Here is a 13,604-nt window from a genome sequence, read left to right as displayed (position 1 = left end):
GCATGAGACACCATTAAGATTCCCTGTATGCCTTGTGGGGCAGCATGCTGTGTGTGGCTGCCCTTTCTGGGTTTGAGAATCTTAACATCTCTTCCACACTGGCCTATTTCTATGTGTTGAAGGGTTATTTGGAAGCCCCCATTATTTTGGTTGTTCATATACTAAAGTGTCATTACTTCTTGAGAGCTTTTGAAAAGATCAGATACTCATTGCAAATTTGGATATCTGGACCTCAGAAAGAAATTTTTATCTGACCAGATTTGGTAACATGATATGGACAGCACAGCTGTGAGATTAAAAAGTGTTTCCTCAAATGCTGGGCTCTTCTGCTCCCCTGTACTTGAATGAATGCCATCTATTCTCCTTTGATTTAAGGTTCATGCAGGACAGAAACATTCATATGCTGGGGTTTGTTTACCATGAAGACAACAAAAGCTTAGAGGAAATCCTTTGCTTTGTGTAAGAAAAAATTACAAATGGGTTGGTAGGCAGGCGTGCATATAGGTATGTGTGTGTACAACTCACAGGGAACTTCTATTATTTCTTGGCCCGTGGTAGAAGATGGATTTCCTTAGTGTATTCAGGAAAAATAAATTAGCTTCTCCTCAGACTTCTGATGATCATAAATAATATACATGGTTTTAAGAGTTTAATTTTCCTTCTACTCATCTGTGGTTTTAGAGATTTACTGAAGCAATCCCTGAGGGTCGTAAAGAAAGTGGAAAACACCTAGGTTTCTACAGGTATTAGAACTAGAAGTCACCCATAGTTTGACCAGAATTAACTACAGTAGGATTTTACAGTAAGAAGGAACCATTCTAACCCAATCTCCTTATTTTACAGCCCAGAGGGTCTCATATTAAATTAGCAGCAAAGCCAGAGATAGCATCTGGTTCCACTCTTAATCTAGAATTTTTTCCTACTAGACCAGGATGCCCTTCCTGAGACTCTTCTCCCCGTTAGAATTTATCACTGTTGCTAGTAAGCCTTGGAATTTATAAGCATTTGTCCTGGGTTGCCTGGTTTTGATAGATTTCAGCACAGTACGTTGGCAAAGGATCAAAATCACAGGGCAGGCACAAAGTCTTTTCAGGGTTCTGTCCCTGGATAAATCTGACAGGCGCCATATAATGATGAAGGCCTGACACCCACTCACCCAAAAGATAGATTTTATTAACAATAAAACAACCATCTGGACTTCGGCCAACATTACAGTGTTGGCACCGGATCATATCTATCTGCCTGTCTAGACAAATCCTCTAACATCCAGGTGCTCAGGGAAGAGAAATGAGAATTAAGTTATAATGGAGTAGAAGACGCTAGCACACTACATTACAGTATATTTCCAAAAACGATATCATTTCTCAAAAGTCAAAAGGCACAAGTTATAACATCTAATAAAGTATTTGAAAGAAGAAAAAGACATTCCTATTTTCACATTCCCATCTATCTTATCTTCCTGCACCAAGCTGTGCAGCCCAAGGTTACATCTAAACCCCCCAATACAGATGCAAACACATCCTGGCAACCCTCATCTGTCTGCCAGGCAGTTGATGTAACTGGGATGCCACTTCGCTGGAACTCTTTTAGATGTCATCTGACCTGGGTCATCTGACCTGATTGCTAAAAATCTACTTCACTTGCGAGGTCTTCAAAGAGTTTTTAAAAACAGATCCGCACACTTGGCTGAGAGGTGTGTGCAGTCATATGCTGTCAGCACTACAGCTGCTGACAGATCTCAAGGAAAACCTTCTGAAGCTGCAGCTCTCAGCTAGGGGACAGAGGAAAGGTGGCAGGAGCAAAGGGAACAGAAGAAAACCTCAAAATGGAATTGTTCAGTGCCTAGGTGGAGAGACAAGCTCTTACATGTACATTTTATACACCAGTTTATGAGAATCAAATGGCTTTCTTAAAGGCCCAGTTCTAAGTGCACGTTCCTTTACATGACTAGGTATATCTGTAGAGACAGAAGCCAGAGGAAGACCTTGGAGAATTAAAGTCCTTAGAGATGGTTTGATGGTTTTATATTTGACCGGAGTGAAACCCTGCGCTTCTCAGTATTTTGTGGTATTCACTTGAACAAATTGGTGCTAGGCATATAGAGGAAGTCACTTTTTGGTTAGGACTTGTTACCTTAAGCTCAATATCAGACATGATAAAATTAAGGCAAACAGTTCTCTGGGAGTATTTTTGTGATTCTATCACATAAAACCAGTAAGGCAATTATTTTTAAGCAGAAAGAAGTAGAAGAAATTAGACCAGTGGTTCTCAAGCAGGGGGCGATTTTTGTCCCTTCAGGAGACATTTGGCTATGTTTAGAGACATTTTTGGTTGTCACAATGTGTGTGTGTGTGTGTGTGTGTGTGTTACTGGCATCTAGTAAGCAGAGGCCAGGGACGCTGCTGAACATCCTACAATGCACAGGACAGCCCCCACACCGAAGAATTACCTGGCCCTAAATGTCAATAGTGCTGAGTTGAGAACCCCTGGACAGAGGAATGGACTGAATTAGGAAGAGTCTATTATAAGACTAATGACAATGAAACCCCTGCTTTTTGTGCCTCTGTTTCCCCACCTGCAAAATGGGGATGATAAACATGTTCTTCTTGATAAAAATATTATGAGGACTCATGAAATTATACATGTGAAGCGCTCAGGCTTTCTTCAGAAGAAAGGGTCTCTACAAAATCAGAGCACAGTTGTTATTACCGCACTATGATGAGCTCATGAAATTATGTCTTAAGAACTGTATGCCTCCCCCTCAAAAAAAAAAAAAATTTCCTCCGGGAATGAAAAAACAAACCAGAAATGATCTCATCATGATTACACCTGCCACACCAAAAAACAGACACAGTTCAGAGAAACGAAATTCTTTCCCTTCAGCGATGAACTAAGCTGCGTCTGTAATTAAGATCTTAATAAGGGAGGCAGGAGGCTTGATGCAGATTCTGCAGGCCGGGAGGCATAGAGCTGCCGCTGGGTCTCAAGCAAGAACAATCGAAATCCAATCCCCCTCGCTCTTAACACTCTCAGGTGTTCCAAACAAGTCCCTATTTCAGAATGGGCTTGCCTTCATGTCTAGAGATGCCCATTTCTGCAAGGAAAAAGAAAAAGGAGCACCTTATTATTTACAAGTAAATGTTTACAAAAACCCCAACCTGCAAAAGGCGGACATAAGGGTGGTGGGCTAATGCTTTTAACAGTCGATCGATCTCAGGAGTGGCTCTTGTCAACGGTCTATAGAGTGGCCATGTGTTCCTGAACTTTCCAAAACAGTCCCCAGTTTCAAATATCCTTCCCATTGTCAGACCATATGTCCCATTTTTTGGTTTGTAAAACATGGAGACAAACTCACAGAAATTATATGTATTTTAAATCAAAAGCAAAGGATAGTCATGTAAGTATGTTTCTTGCTAAGGATCTCCCAATTTAGGATTTGGGAGTAAAAAAGGTAGGTACTGCTGAAAGTCTTTCATTCAGTCAGTGTATGTGTTTTCTGATTGACAAGATGATCTCTGTAAGGGAATGAGATATCCCAGGGCCTCTGGGCCTGGGTGAGAACGTCTCGAAGCCCAGCTGCACAGTGAGTGGGGTTGCTAAGAGGAAGAAGGCTGTCGGGCTGCCCGCATCCCTGAGCCCCACTTGAGGGTGAGCCCGTGACCCTGATCTCTGAGTGGGGAGGGCTGGAGAAGCAGAGAATGACACTGAAGTTCTACCCCAGGGGAGCACTGCAGGGAAAGAAGCGTCAACATCTTACTGTGTCTGTGCTGTTGTGCTAGGACAGCAATACCGCTGGTTGATGAGCCCATTTCCTGCCAAACTCTCAGTCGTACCACAAGGGCTAGTGACAAGAACAACAAAAAAATTCATCGACAGATAACTGACATGTCCTGACACTAAACACTCTGAACTCCAAGAAACCTGCAGTGTCTAGAAGTCCAATTTACTGTCATTTTCTGTATGCTGGCTTTATCTGTTATGGTTATTTTGGGAGGTGAGGGTGTTGGGGGGCAGAGAAGTCCAGCTCATTCTCAATCAGTAGAGCGCAGAGCCCCGAGATGAGGCCCGAATTAGCCACATCTCCTGTGGGAGTGAGGTGCTAAGTTAAGGGTCACAAACTGACTGCCACAAATCAATGAGATTAAGGCTAGCTCATAATTACCAAAAGATTGGATAGGGTTTCTGTCTAACAAAAAAGTTAGGAAAAATATTAATGACACATCATACTTTGTAAATACATAATGCCTTAATAAGAGGAAAGGAGATCTGGTTCAGATCTTAACCCTATGTGTTTGGGTTACTGCAACTTTCTTTTTTTGTTGTTTCTGTCACCCCAGCTGTCACTGCACTCCAGTGCAGTGGTGTCATCATAGCTCACTGCAACCTCAAACTCCTGGGTGCAAAGGATCCTCCTGCCTCAGCCTCCTGAGTAGCTGGGACTACAGGCACACACCACCACGCCCAGCTAATTTTTCTAGTTTTTTTAGAGAGGGGGTCTGACTCTTGCTCCCAAAGTGCTAGGATTACAGGTATAAGTTACTGAGCCTAGCTGGTTACTGCAAACTTTCTACTGAGTTATACAGATAATCCCCCACCCCACCCCGTACATACACAAGAGTAAACAAAGGAATTAAAATTAATTCCAAAAGGAACTATCAAACATTTCTGTTGTTTGCAATGCTTGCAACTTTTACATATTCATGGTTGCTCAATCTTTATTTCTGGTGAGCATAAACATCGACATTTCACATAAAGGACATTTTTGGTAACATCTTATAGCTGTTACCTTGACATATGAGAAATATCAGGAGAAATTCTAATTTGCAACACTAAGAAGATTTGGAAAGAAGTATGTCACCTCCAAAACAATGTACCCTGCCTTTGAATAAGGATCACGAACCACCTACTTAGACACCATTTAAGGACCATTAATGATTGTGGAGGGGGGTGTGGTTGAGGAGAAAGGCACTAGCTGTTTTTTTAAGAATAAACTGGGATTTAGTAGTTCAAGGTGGGGCCCAGGCACATGTATTGGAAAACATGCCACTGGCAATCTTATCTCCCTGAGAGCTGCCTCCACTCCCACCTCAACCATGAAGAATTGCTGTCACCACCACCACTGTTCACGTTTTCTAGAGTGCCTGTTCCATCTTCCTCAAATTCACCTAGATCGCAGTGTTTACTGAAACTACCTTCTAAAAGATTCACCCTTTCCAGTGGAAGGTGGAAAACGTCATCGGCAAAGCCATTTATCTTAAAATGATGATTCTTCAGGAAGATGGGCTTTTGCAGCCAGGCTGCAATGTTCCCCCGCGTGCAGAATCCTCATTAGCCAGTAGGAATTTCTGCAGAGAGATGACTGGAATGTTCAAAGTAAATAAGATGGAGGGGGGTGTTGTTGACAAAGTATAAACAGGGTTTTTTTTTTGGACCCTTTTCATGCGCATACTCTTTGCAACCATCTATTGCCTAGGAAACCGTCAGCTATTCTCTGGCATTTTAAGTGGAAATATAGTCTTTCTCCCAATGGCCCTATTTCATTTGTCTTGGCAAGGAGGCCTGGAATTAAGTCTATACGTTCCTGCGCAGTAGTGCCTCAGTCCTAGTGGCTGGCATTTCAAACCGATGTGTTTAGGTTTCTTTCTAACCCTAAAATGATCTAAAAATAGATAGCCAAGACCTCTTACTTTATATTTACATCACTTTAATTGACTGCAACAGGGTAAGGGATAGAGTTTACCCTGAACTTCTCGTGTTCCTCTCAACACACCTTCCTTGAATTTTACCTTTGGTTTTTAAAATTGAAGACTTTCTCTTTCCCTCACTAATATTTTTTGTTATGGGCAAACAATTCTAGTGAATGTTTCCTCTTAAACTTTTATCTATATAAGATTTCCATACTATATATCTGCATATCTGTGTGTATATATATCTCTTATACCATCATACAATACCTGCCATTTATTAAATGCCCAGTATTTGCTAGAAATTGATGATTGTCATATATTATATCCTTGTGACTATCTGATAAGACAGGTATTATTACTCCCATTTTATAAATGAGCAGATGGAGGTTTAAAGTAGCTTGTGTAAAATTATACCATCAGAAAGGAACAAAAGTGGGATTTGAAACAAAACCCATATCTTTCCACTACACCATACAGCTTTAAGACTCTTAAATGGCTATTTACATACATATTTTATATAATTCAACATTGAGAACCCACTGTGAGCAAGATCCTGTAATTTCAGGAATAAAGTCTTATTGATAACAATAAAGAAAGCAAGTCATTAATATATTAATATGTTAGCAGGCGGGGCCATATGCTGTTAGGGTCCTAATATAATACAATCCAGGCCTGTGGATTATTCATTAATTCTCAACCATCTTAACCTAGTAACTGGGATTTTGACATAACCCTGTCACCAAGTCTCAACTCCTCTGAACATCTATTGAGCCTCAACTATTCCAGGAGAGCTGGGGCCATTGTCTACTTACTACATGCCAAATACCATGGTAAGTACTTTACTCACATCTTAGCTCAGTCCTTCAAACAATAGTATGAGGCAGTTGTTATTATCCCTATTTTACAGATAAAACTGAGTCTCAGAGAGCTTAACTTGCCCAAGGTTACAGAGCTTTAAGCCACAAGAAGCAGAAATGCCTTTCTCCAAAGCCCACGCTCTATCTTGCCTCTAATACAAGAGCATAAAAGACAAGGCACTGCCCGCTCAAGTTTCACAGATCCTAGACCATGCTTTTTATTCAAGGAATACAAAGGTGGGTTTCTCACATTCAACGGAGTTTACTTACAACTGGGCAGCCCCAGTAGGCCAGTTACAGGTATCATTTAGATAGTGGTTTGATTGAAAGGGGTTAATAAGTAAGGTAGTGCTAACAGAGTAGGGCAGAGGTGAACAACATAAAAGCCTATTTTAGGGATTATAGGACAGTCCAGGAGACAAAGGTTTAGGCTTTTGATTGTTTTATAGAGAGGATGGATGAGGAGACTTTACTAGTGGGCGTGACTGATGATTCTAGTCACGTAGGCACAGAGACAGGACCAAATGAATGGGGCAACAAGGGACCAAGATTTCCCATAGCAGAGTCCAAGGAGAGGGGAAGGTGCGAGCACCAGATGAGCATTAAAGTGTCACCTCCATGTGGGTGGGGGAGGTGACCCCTGCAGAAGCCAGGTATCAGAGAAGCATCAGGAACCCCTGAATAAGAAAATGAGAACCAATGAGGCCATAAACGCGCAAAAAGGGAAGGGAATTTTCAAAGGGCCTTGAAAAGTACAGAGGTGTTTTGGTAGAAGACTTGGGTGGAGGTATGTGTGCAGACAGGAAACCTCTGAATTCTGAGAACAGGACTGATGTGCATTCCAGCCAGGAAAGGATGTTATAGGAATCCGTGGTATGTTATACACCCAGCAACTTGCTAACTTTGGTATTATCAGAACACCTTCAGTTCTGTAAAGACTTTCATCTCTGTGTAGGTAAGTCATTTAGCTCTGCAAATGGGTTTACTAAATACATAAATGCATAAATTTCATAAATAATCAAGTTGGCATTTCTCAAAGCCAACTTTTAGTACTTTTAAATTCATAGATCTCATACAAGATTTAAAAGGGAGGGGGGCAGGAGTCCCAAATTTGGATTGGTTGCAAAAAAATCATTTAGAGAAAAATAATTTAAAACCAAAATATCAAAGCAAGGAGAGAACTGGAAATTCCATAGGTTATAGATGACCATTTTGACTAAATCAGAGTCCTTCTATCATTTTTTCTCAAGCTAGCTTTTTTATATTAATAGTACACACCTTCTTTCCCTGATCTACCTCATTCAACCAGAACACAAGAATCTGAATTTCAGAATGTAGCTTTCTTAATTGTAATGTAAGTTCCATCTGGAATTTTTCTTCAAAATTTTAAGAATGAATTTGTTGTATGGTAGACTAGATAAATAATTTGGAATTTCAATGTAGGCAGGCACGGAAGGGTTCAGAAATTTGGCAAAGCCACAAAAGCTAATCCGTGGTTGGAGGCCAGGCATCAGCCTGCCCAAGCCCTACCAGGACGGAGTGTGAGGTGGGCGGGGCCTCGGGCCCGCCTGCGCAAAGGGGGCGGAGTCCAGGGCTTCTGCTCAAACACAGCTGCGTAGACACCCTCCCAGCACCCTCCTGCAGCGCCCATCCACCTCCAGACCCTCAGGAAGGAGCCTTCACTGGGCAAGCAAACCAAAGCCATGGAGGCAACCCCCTCCGGCCCTCCATTTAGAACACGCTCCGTATATTAAATGGGATTTTGTGGAAAACTCTTAATAAATTAAGCCCCTATAATTTACATAAAAACAGACTGAATCCTGTTAAGAGAAATGGAACATTAAGTACATATGACAATGACTGCAGCCTTTCCGTGGACAAATAAAAAACATACAATGAAATAAAGATAGACTAGATATGTGCCAACCGAAAGAAGTTTGCCCAAAGTAGTAGCTTACATTCCACCGTTCTCATGATTATTGCAAATACATTGCTGCCTGGCCTGGAGCTGTGTATATTTAAGTGCAAAATGAGTAGAGGTTGATGGTTCTGTAGTTAAGCTCCCTGAAGCAGCCAAACCAGATAATCAGGTTAACAACGACAAAAAATCTTATAGGGCCTGATTTAGAAATCTCTCAATAAGCATTTGTAAGTCTGTGCTAAATTTATATTATATAGAGCAACATAGTGTTTTAGAGATAATTCCTGTCTCTGGGATTTTACAATCTAATGATTATCTGGTTTTACTATGTAAGTGGCTCAAATTAAACAAATAACTGCCAAATGTGCATTTCACTTTGCTTTGCAGACTTACTGTCTTAAAAAAAATTAGACTCTATCCCACAGGAATACTCTGGATGAAAAAGTCTTGAATTTTGTAGAAGAAGAAAACACTAGTCAGAAGGATATGTTAGGAACTTCAAAGTATTTCTTTTAATAGTGGTTAAAGTCATGAGTTCTGGCGCCAGATCATCTTAGTTCTAATTCCAGCTCACTACATTCTAGCTGTGTGACATTGGATAAATTACTTAGCCTCTCTGTGCCATTTGAAAATGAGTATAAAAATAATACCCACCTTGTCAGGTTATTGGTAGAGTTAAATATGACAATCTTGTATTGTCACGGTCTCAATGTTATCAACTCCACTACTTTTGAGTTATTTCTTTTACTTAAAATGACAAACTCCTCTCAAAATAAAGCTGTCTGTTATTAACCAGAGAGAAAGTAGACTTTATAAAAAAAGGAAAGTGGATTGCTTTAGCTATTGGTTCATTTTTATAGTCACCATGGGGTGTCAATGTGTCATTTGTTCAGTTGGAAGAGTCAACGTTTTTGCTGGTGATGGTGTCCACACAAGCTAAAAAAATAATATATTTACATCATTTGCCAGGGTGTTCAACACAGGTAAGCCCCAGCAAAGAGCCAGGTTTTCTCCATGAATGCCAACTGCAATTAACATTGTCAGTGGTTGTGAGATTTTCTTTCCATAAAGAGTAAAGCTAAATATGAGGTCACTGAATAAAAGTGACTTTAGACTTTGTCACTTTCATCACTTTCTAGATTACAGCACTCAATGTTAATTTCAGCCATTTATACTTTCCAATAATATATGTATGAACATGCTTTCTCTTTTTTCTGCAAGCCAGTTTTTGTTCAACAACAGGGAGAGTAGGAGTAAAAGAAAAATCACTCCAGGATGAGTAATATCTAGTCCTATCACTGTTCTAAATAAGGAAACTGTGGAAATATGGGGTGAACCACTTAAAGGAAAAAAAAAAAAAGAACTTTCCTACCCAGTAGAGAAATTTGTTTCTGGTTTCATCCCAAAGTCAAATATTAATGGTCTTCAGGATGATCCTTTCCTCTGATCTTCCCTACCGATGCAGATAATAGAAACTGATAGTACAAAGATAGCTGATACCTGTGTAACCTTTTCAAGAACTGTAACTCATGCATTACAATAAAGACTTTGACATTTAGATTTAGAGCTTTTGCAATAAAATTTATTACTGAGGTTAGCCAGTGGTTATCAGCTAGACCAAGTATTTATAACCTTAAATCAAAAAAGGATGGGCCAGAAGCTAGATAATTCAGAAAGAAAGCAAAGCAGTTTCCAGCTAGGGCAATCCTAAAGGTCAGACAGGTAATACAAATTGCCAGTTTAAAAGTGTAGCAACCTTGCCAAAATTCCTTTTAATAATAGCACTTTTGTTTAAAACAGCATAAAATAAAATAGTAGCACTAAGATCCATGTCTATTTATCGTCCAAGAAAAATCCATGCCCACTTCATTGCAATCTGATATCTCTACTCTTTGTGCCCCCTGAAAGCTGCTTGCCTCCTTAGATGGGGGTGAATTTAAAAAGAAATCGGATATGCTGAGCAAATCATAATCCTTCTGTGAAGAATACACACAAACAATGGTGCAAAATGCACTGGAAAATAATGCTGCTGGAGTATTATGACCAAGATTTCAGGCCTGAGCTTTCATACTCTCAGCCCATTCAAACTCCAATAAAAGTGTTTTCACTTTTAGTGAAATGAAGTGTATTAGAAATGACTCATATTCACTTATTATGACATCCAACATCACCTAAGGATGTCAAAATTTTCCATCATCAGCTGTGTGGTAGTATCTGGGCATTTAATTTCTCCCACCAAAAGTGCATACTGGCAAACTTCTTCCCAGACCAAACTGCTTAAAGCAAAAGCTGAAAAACAGTGCCTCAAAACCAGTCTAAGACTCGACTGTTCTGATTCCTCTCTTATTACGGTTCCCCAGGGCAGTGGAGGCCAGGCCTGGAGAAGCCACCAAGACTTGAGCTAATTCATGGTGCCATTCAAGTTAGACACCCTCCGATCTACGGTGGCTGCTGTGAACCGGCACCGAGTCTAACCTCCCACCAAGGCATTTTCCCCTGGCAACTTTCAGAGCAGATGGACTCCGGCGTACTGTGAACCGCCCGGTCTCAAAGACCGGGTCTCCGCCTGCTTGCATGCCAACCTCAGTGACCAAGACCCATGTCCGATCTCTCCCGGGGTCAGAAGGGGTCCGTGCAGAGGAATTGTCACAGTGGGAGATAATGCATACACACACACACACACACACACACACACACACACACAGGCGCACACACACACACACACACACACAGGCACAGCCCCCAGCTTCCAACGACGCCTTTTGTAAAAGGCACTCTCTTACCTTATACTTCATTTCGGCAGCGGTGAATTGAGCTGTTTTCCTACACTAGTTGGACAGCATTAAGCACGGCGGTGACCGCCCCTCCATTGAGTGCCGCGCTGGATGAAAGTGAGCAGGGTCCCGGGCAGAACCGGCTCGCAGCCGCAGCGCGCCCTCGCCAAGCGTCTGAGCTCGCTGTTTTGCCGGAGGCAGGCCTACGGGACCTCATTTGCATGCCGCCCCGCCATTGGCCAGAGCCGTAAGGTACTGCTCAGGCCCTGCCCACCCCTCTGCAAAACTGACAAAGAACTTGTAATGCGAGCATTTCTTTTTACATTATCCAAGAGGGTGGAAAATAAAAGAGAAAGTGGGGAACTGTCCCGAATTTTACTCCGCCCCGCCCCACCAAAAAAAAAAAAAAAAAGAGAGAGACGGACCAGGAAAAGGGGATAAATTCTTCTAAGATTAACCTAAGTTTTGAAGAAACCGAATTCCCAAAGCAGTCTGACAGTCGCGCTTCCTGTGACCTAGCAACTCCTTCATAAACCCATTTCTTTCAAAGCCATTCACCTCACAATCTCTACATGAAACGAACTCGGGGAACAAAAGGTTTTCTGTCTCCAGGCCCCTTTTTACTAACCACCCCTGCTGATATCTCTCTCTTTCTCTTTCCCCCGCCGTCATCCCCTCCCTTTTTTTTTTTTTTTTTTTTTTTGTGGCTGTTTGCCTTTTTTTTTTTTTTGTTCTTTTCAATGTTCAAAGTACTTTGCAATGTCAGTCTGCAAAGAGCTGGAATACAATTCTCCCTCAGTGAAAAGGAACTCCCTAGCACGGGCACCAGGGTTTCCCTGGACAGCTTCTCACCAGGGCCTCACAGAGTTGACAGTCACACGTATTCAGCGACCTTCAGTGGCTTTGCTGAGGATAAAGGTCAGATGTGACCTCTCAGACGGGGCTGGCCAGTGCACGCCCGATACATCATCACCATCCACTGAGTTCTGTGTTCTTTGATAGCCGGCCTTTCTAGCTCCAGCTTTGAACGTTGCACTTTTTTTTCCCTCTGACCTCTCTGTGAGGATGACCCATTAACCTACCAACACTTATTATCTGGGGAACAAAAAAATGCCCACTGTTTCATGAGCCTGGTTAAAAAGACCAGTCTTTCTCCAGTGAAGCACAGAACATGATTTCTATAGAGGGTCCACTTTATGATTTCTACAGAGAAAGAGAATCACCTAGGAGAAGATAGAAATAGTCACCTTCAGCAACTCTTCCGAAGGACAGAGCAGTGAGGCGGAAAATTCCTTTTTCCTGGACCTCAGGATTGAGACTTGGTGAATCCAGACAATAGCTGTCTCCGAGTGGGGTGCACTCCAACCAGACTACATGACTTGGATGGAAAAATCAGCCCTTATTTTTTTTCCTGACCAAGTTGGATCAGAATCAGTTTGATTTTTTTTTCCACCTCAAATTCCCAATGGATTAAAACTTTACTTTTATGATCTAAGCAAAAGGAATACAAGAGCAGCTGTCCTACAAAAGTGACTTCCAGATACAGGGTTTGCAGTTTAGTTCACATTTAATGTGGCACCAATTCCCTGGACATGACCCCGGGGCCATCACAATGAGGTTGACACACCTGTTCCGGTCTCTGTTAGGCTTTGCTTTACCTCAATTGGCCTTAGAGCAAAAATGTGCCTGAGTGATTTTGCAAGGTCTTTCTGACCACAAATGAAGCATGTAGCATATTGCATTGCAAGGATCTTCCAAAGAGTGCTGCAGACTTACAGGAGAGTCGTTAGCTTGCAGGAAATTGTTTTTGCTGTCTGCCTGGATAAAGCAGGACAATGAGTCAAAGGCCTTTCCATCTGTAAGATGAGTCTTGTGGCCTCCAAGAGATGTAGATAACATTCCTTTGGCTTCCTAAGCAGTAAAGCTGAATCCTTCTGTTTTGTTTGACGAATATGCTTAAGTCAGTGAACGCTATCCCATCCTATTTTAATGTTTTAAAACAGTTTCCCAAAGCCTGTGCTAGGGCTTTTCGTAATTTCATTCTCTAGCGAGAAAGCTTGATTCCCACCAAATCACCCTCTTGCTTTCCTGTTTTTGTCTTGTACAGTAAGACATTTACATCCTACCTGAAGCTCATTTCAAGATGGTTTGGGTCAGTATATAGTTAGTTGCATAAAGAAAGGTACAAGGGTGTTAGCATCAGGGAAACCTGTGTTGAAACTTCAACAGATTTCTTAACCTCTTCATTTTGATGTTCTTAAGTATAGAATGGAGAAAATGATGATACTTACCTGCTAGAGTTATAATGAGGATTAAATGAGATAATGTGGATAGAAGTTAATAGTGTTTGGTACAGTGTAAGACA

The 13,604-nt window shown here is 41.4% G+C and overlaps 1 protein-coding gene across 1 annotated transcript in view; it reads right to left on the bottom strand.

The window, feature by feature from the left end:
* The window catches only part of NEDD9 (neural precursor cell expressed, developmentally down-regulated 9), a 44,922-nt gene extending 33,499 nt beyond the window's left edge, over window positions 1-11,423 (bottom strand). Inside the window, exon 1 of the mRNA XM_045551768.1 lies at window positions 11,249-11,423. Within this exon, the coding sequence (XP_045407724.1) occupies window positions 11,249-11,260 (12 nt within the window). The 5' untranslated portion in view covers window positions 11,261-11,423. The remainder of the gene's footprint in view (window positions 1-11,248) is intronic.
* Window positions 11,424-13,604: the final 2,181 nt, after the last annotated feature.

Source organism: Lemur catta, chromosome 5 (genome assembly GCF_020740605.2).
Source record: "Lemur catta isolate mLemCat1 chromosome 5, mLemCat1.pri, whole genome shotgun sequence".
NCBI classification, from domain to species: domain Eukaryota; kingdom Metazoa; phylum Chordata; class Mammalia; order Primates; family Lemuridae; genus Lemur; species Lemur catta.
Note: the sequence above shows the minus strand (reverse complement) of the source record. Positions and strands in the feature narration are given on the sequence as shown.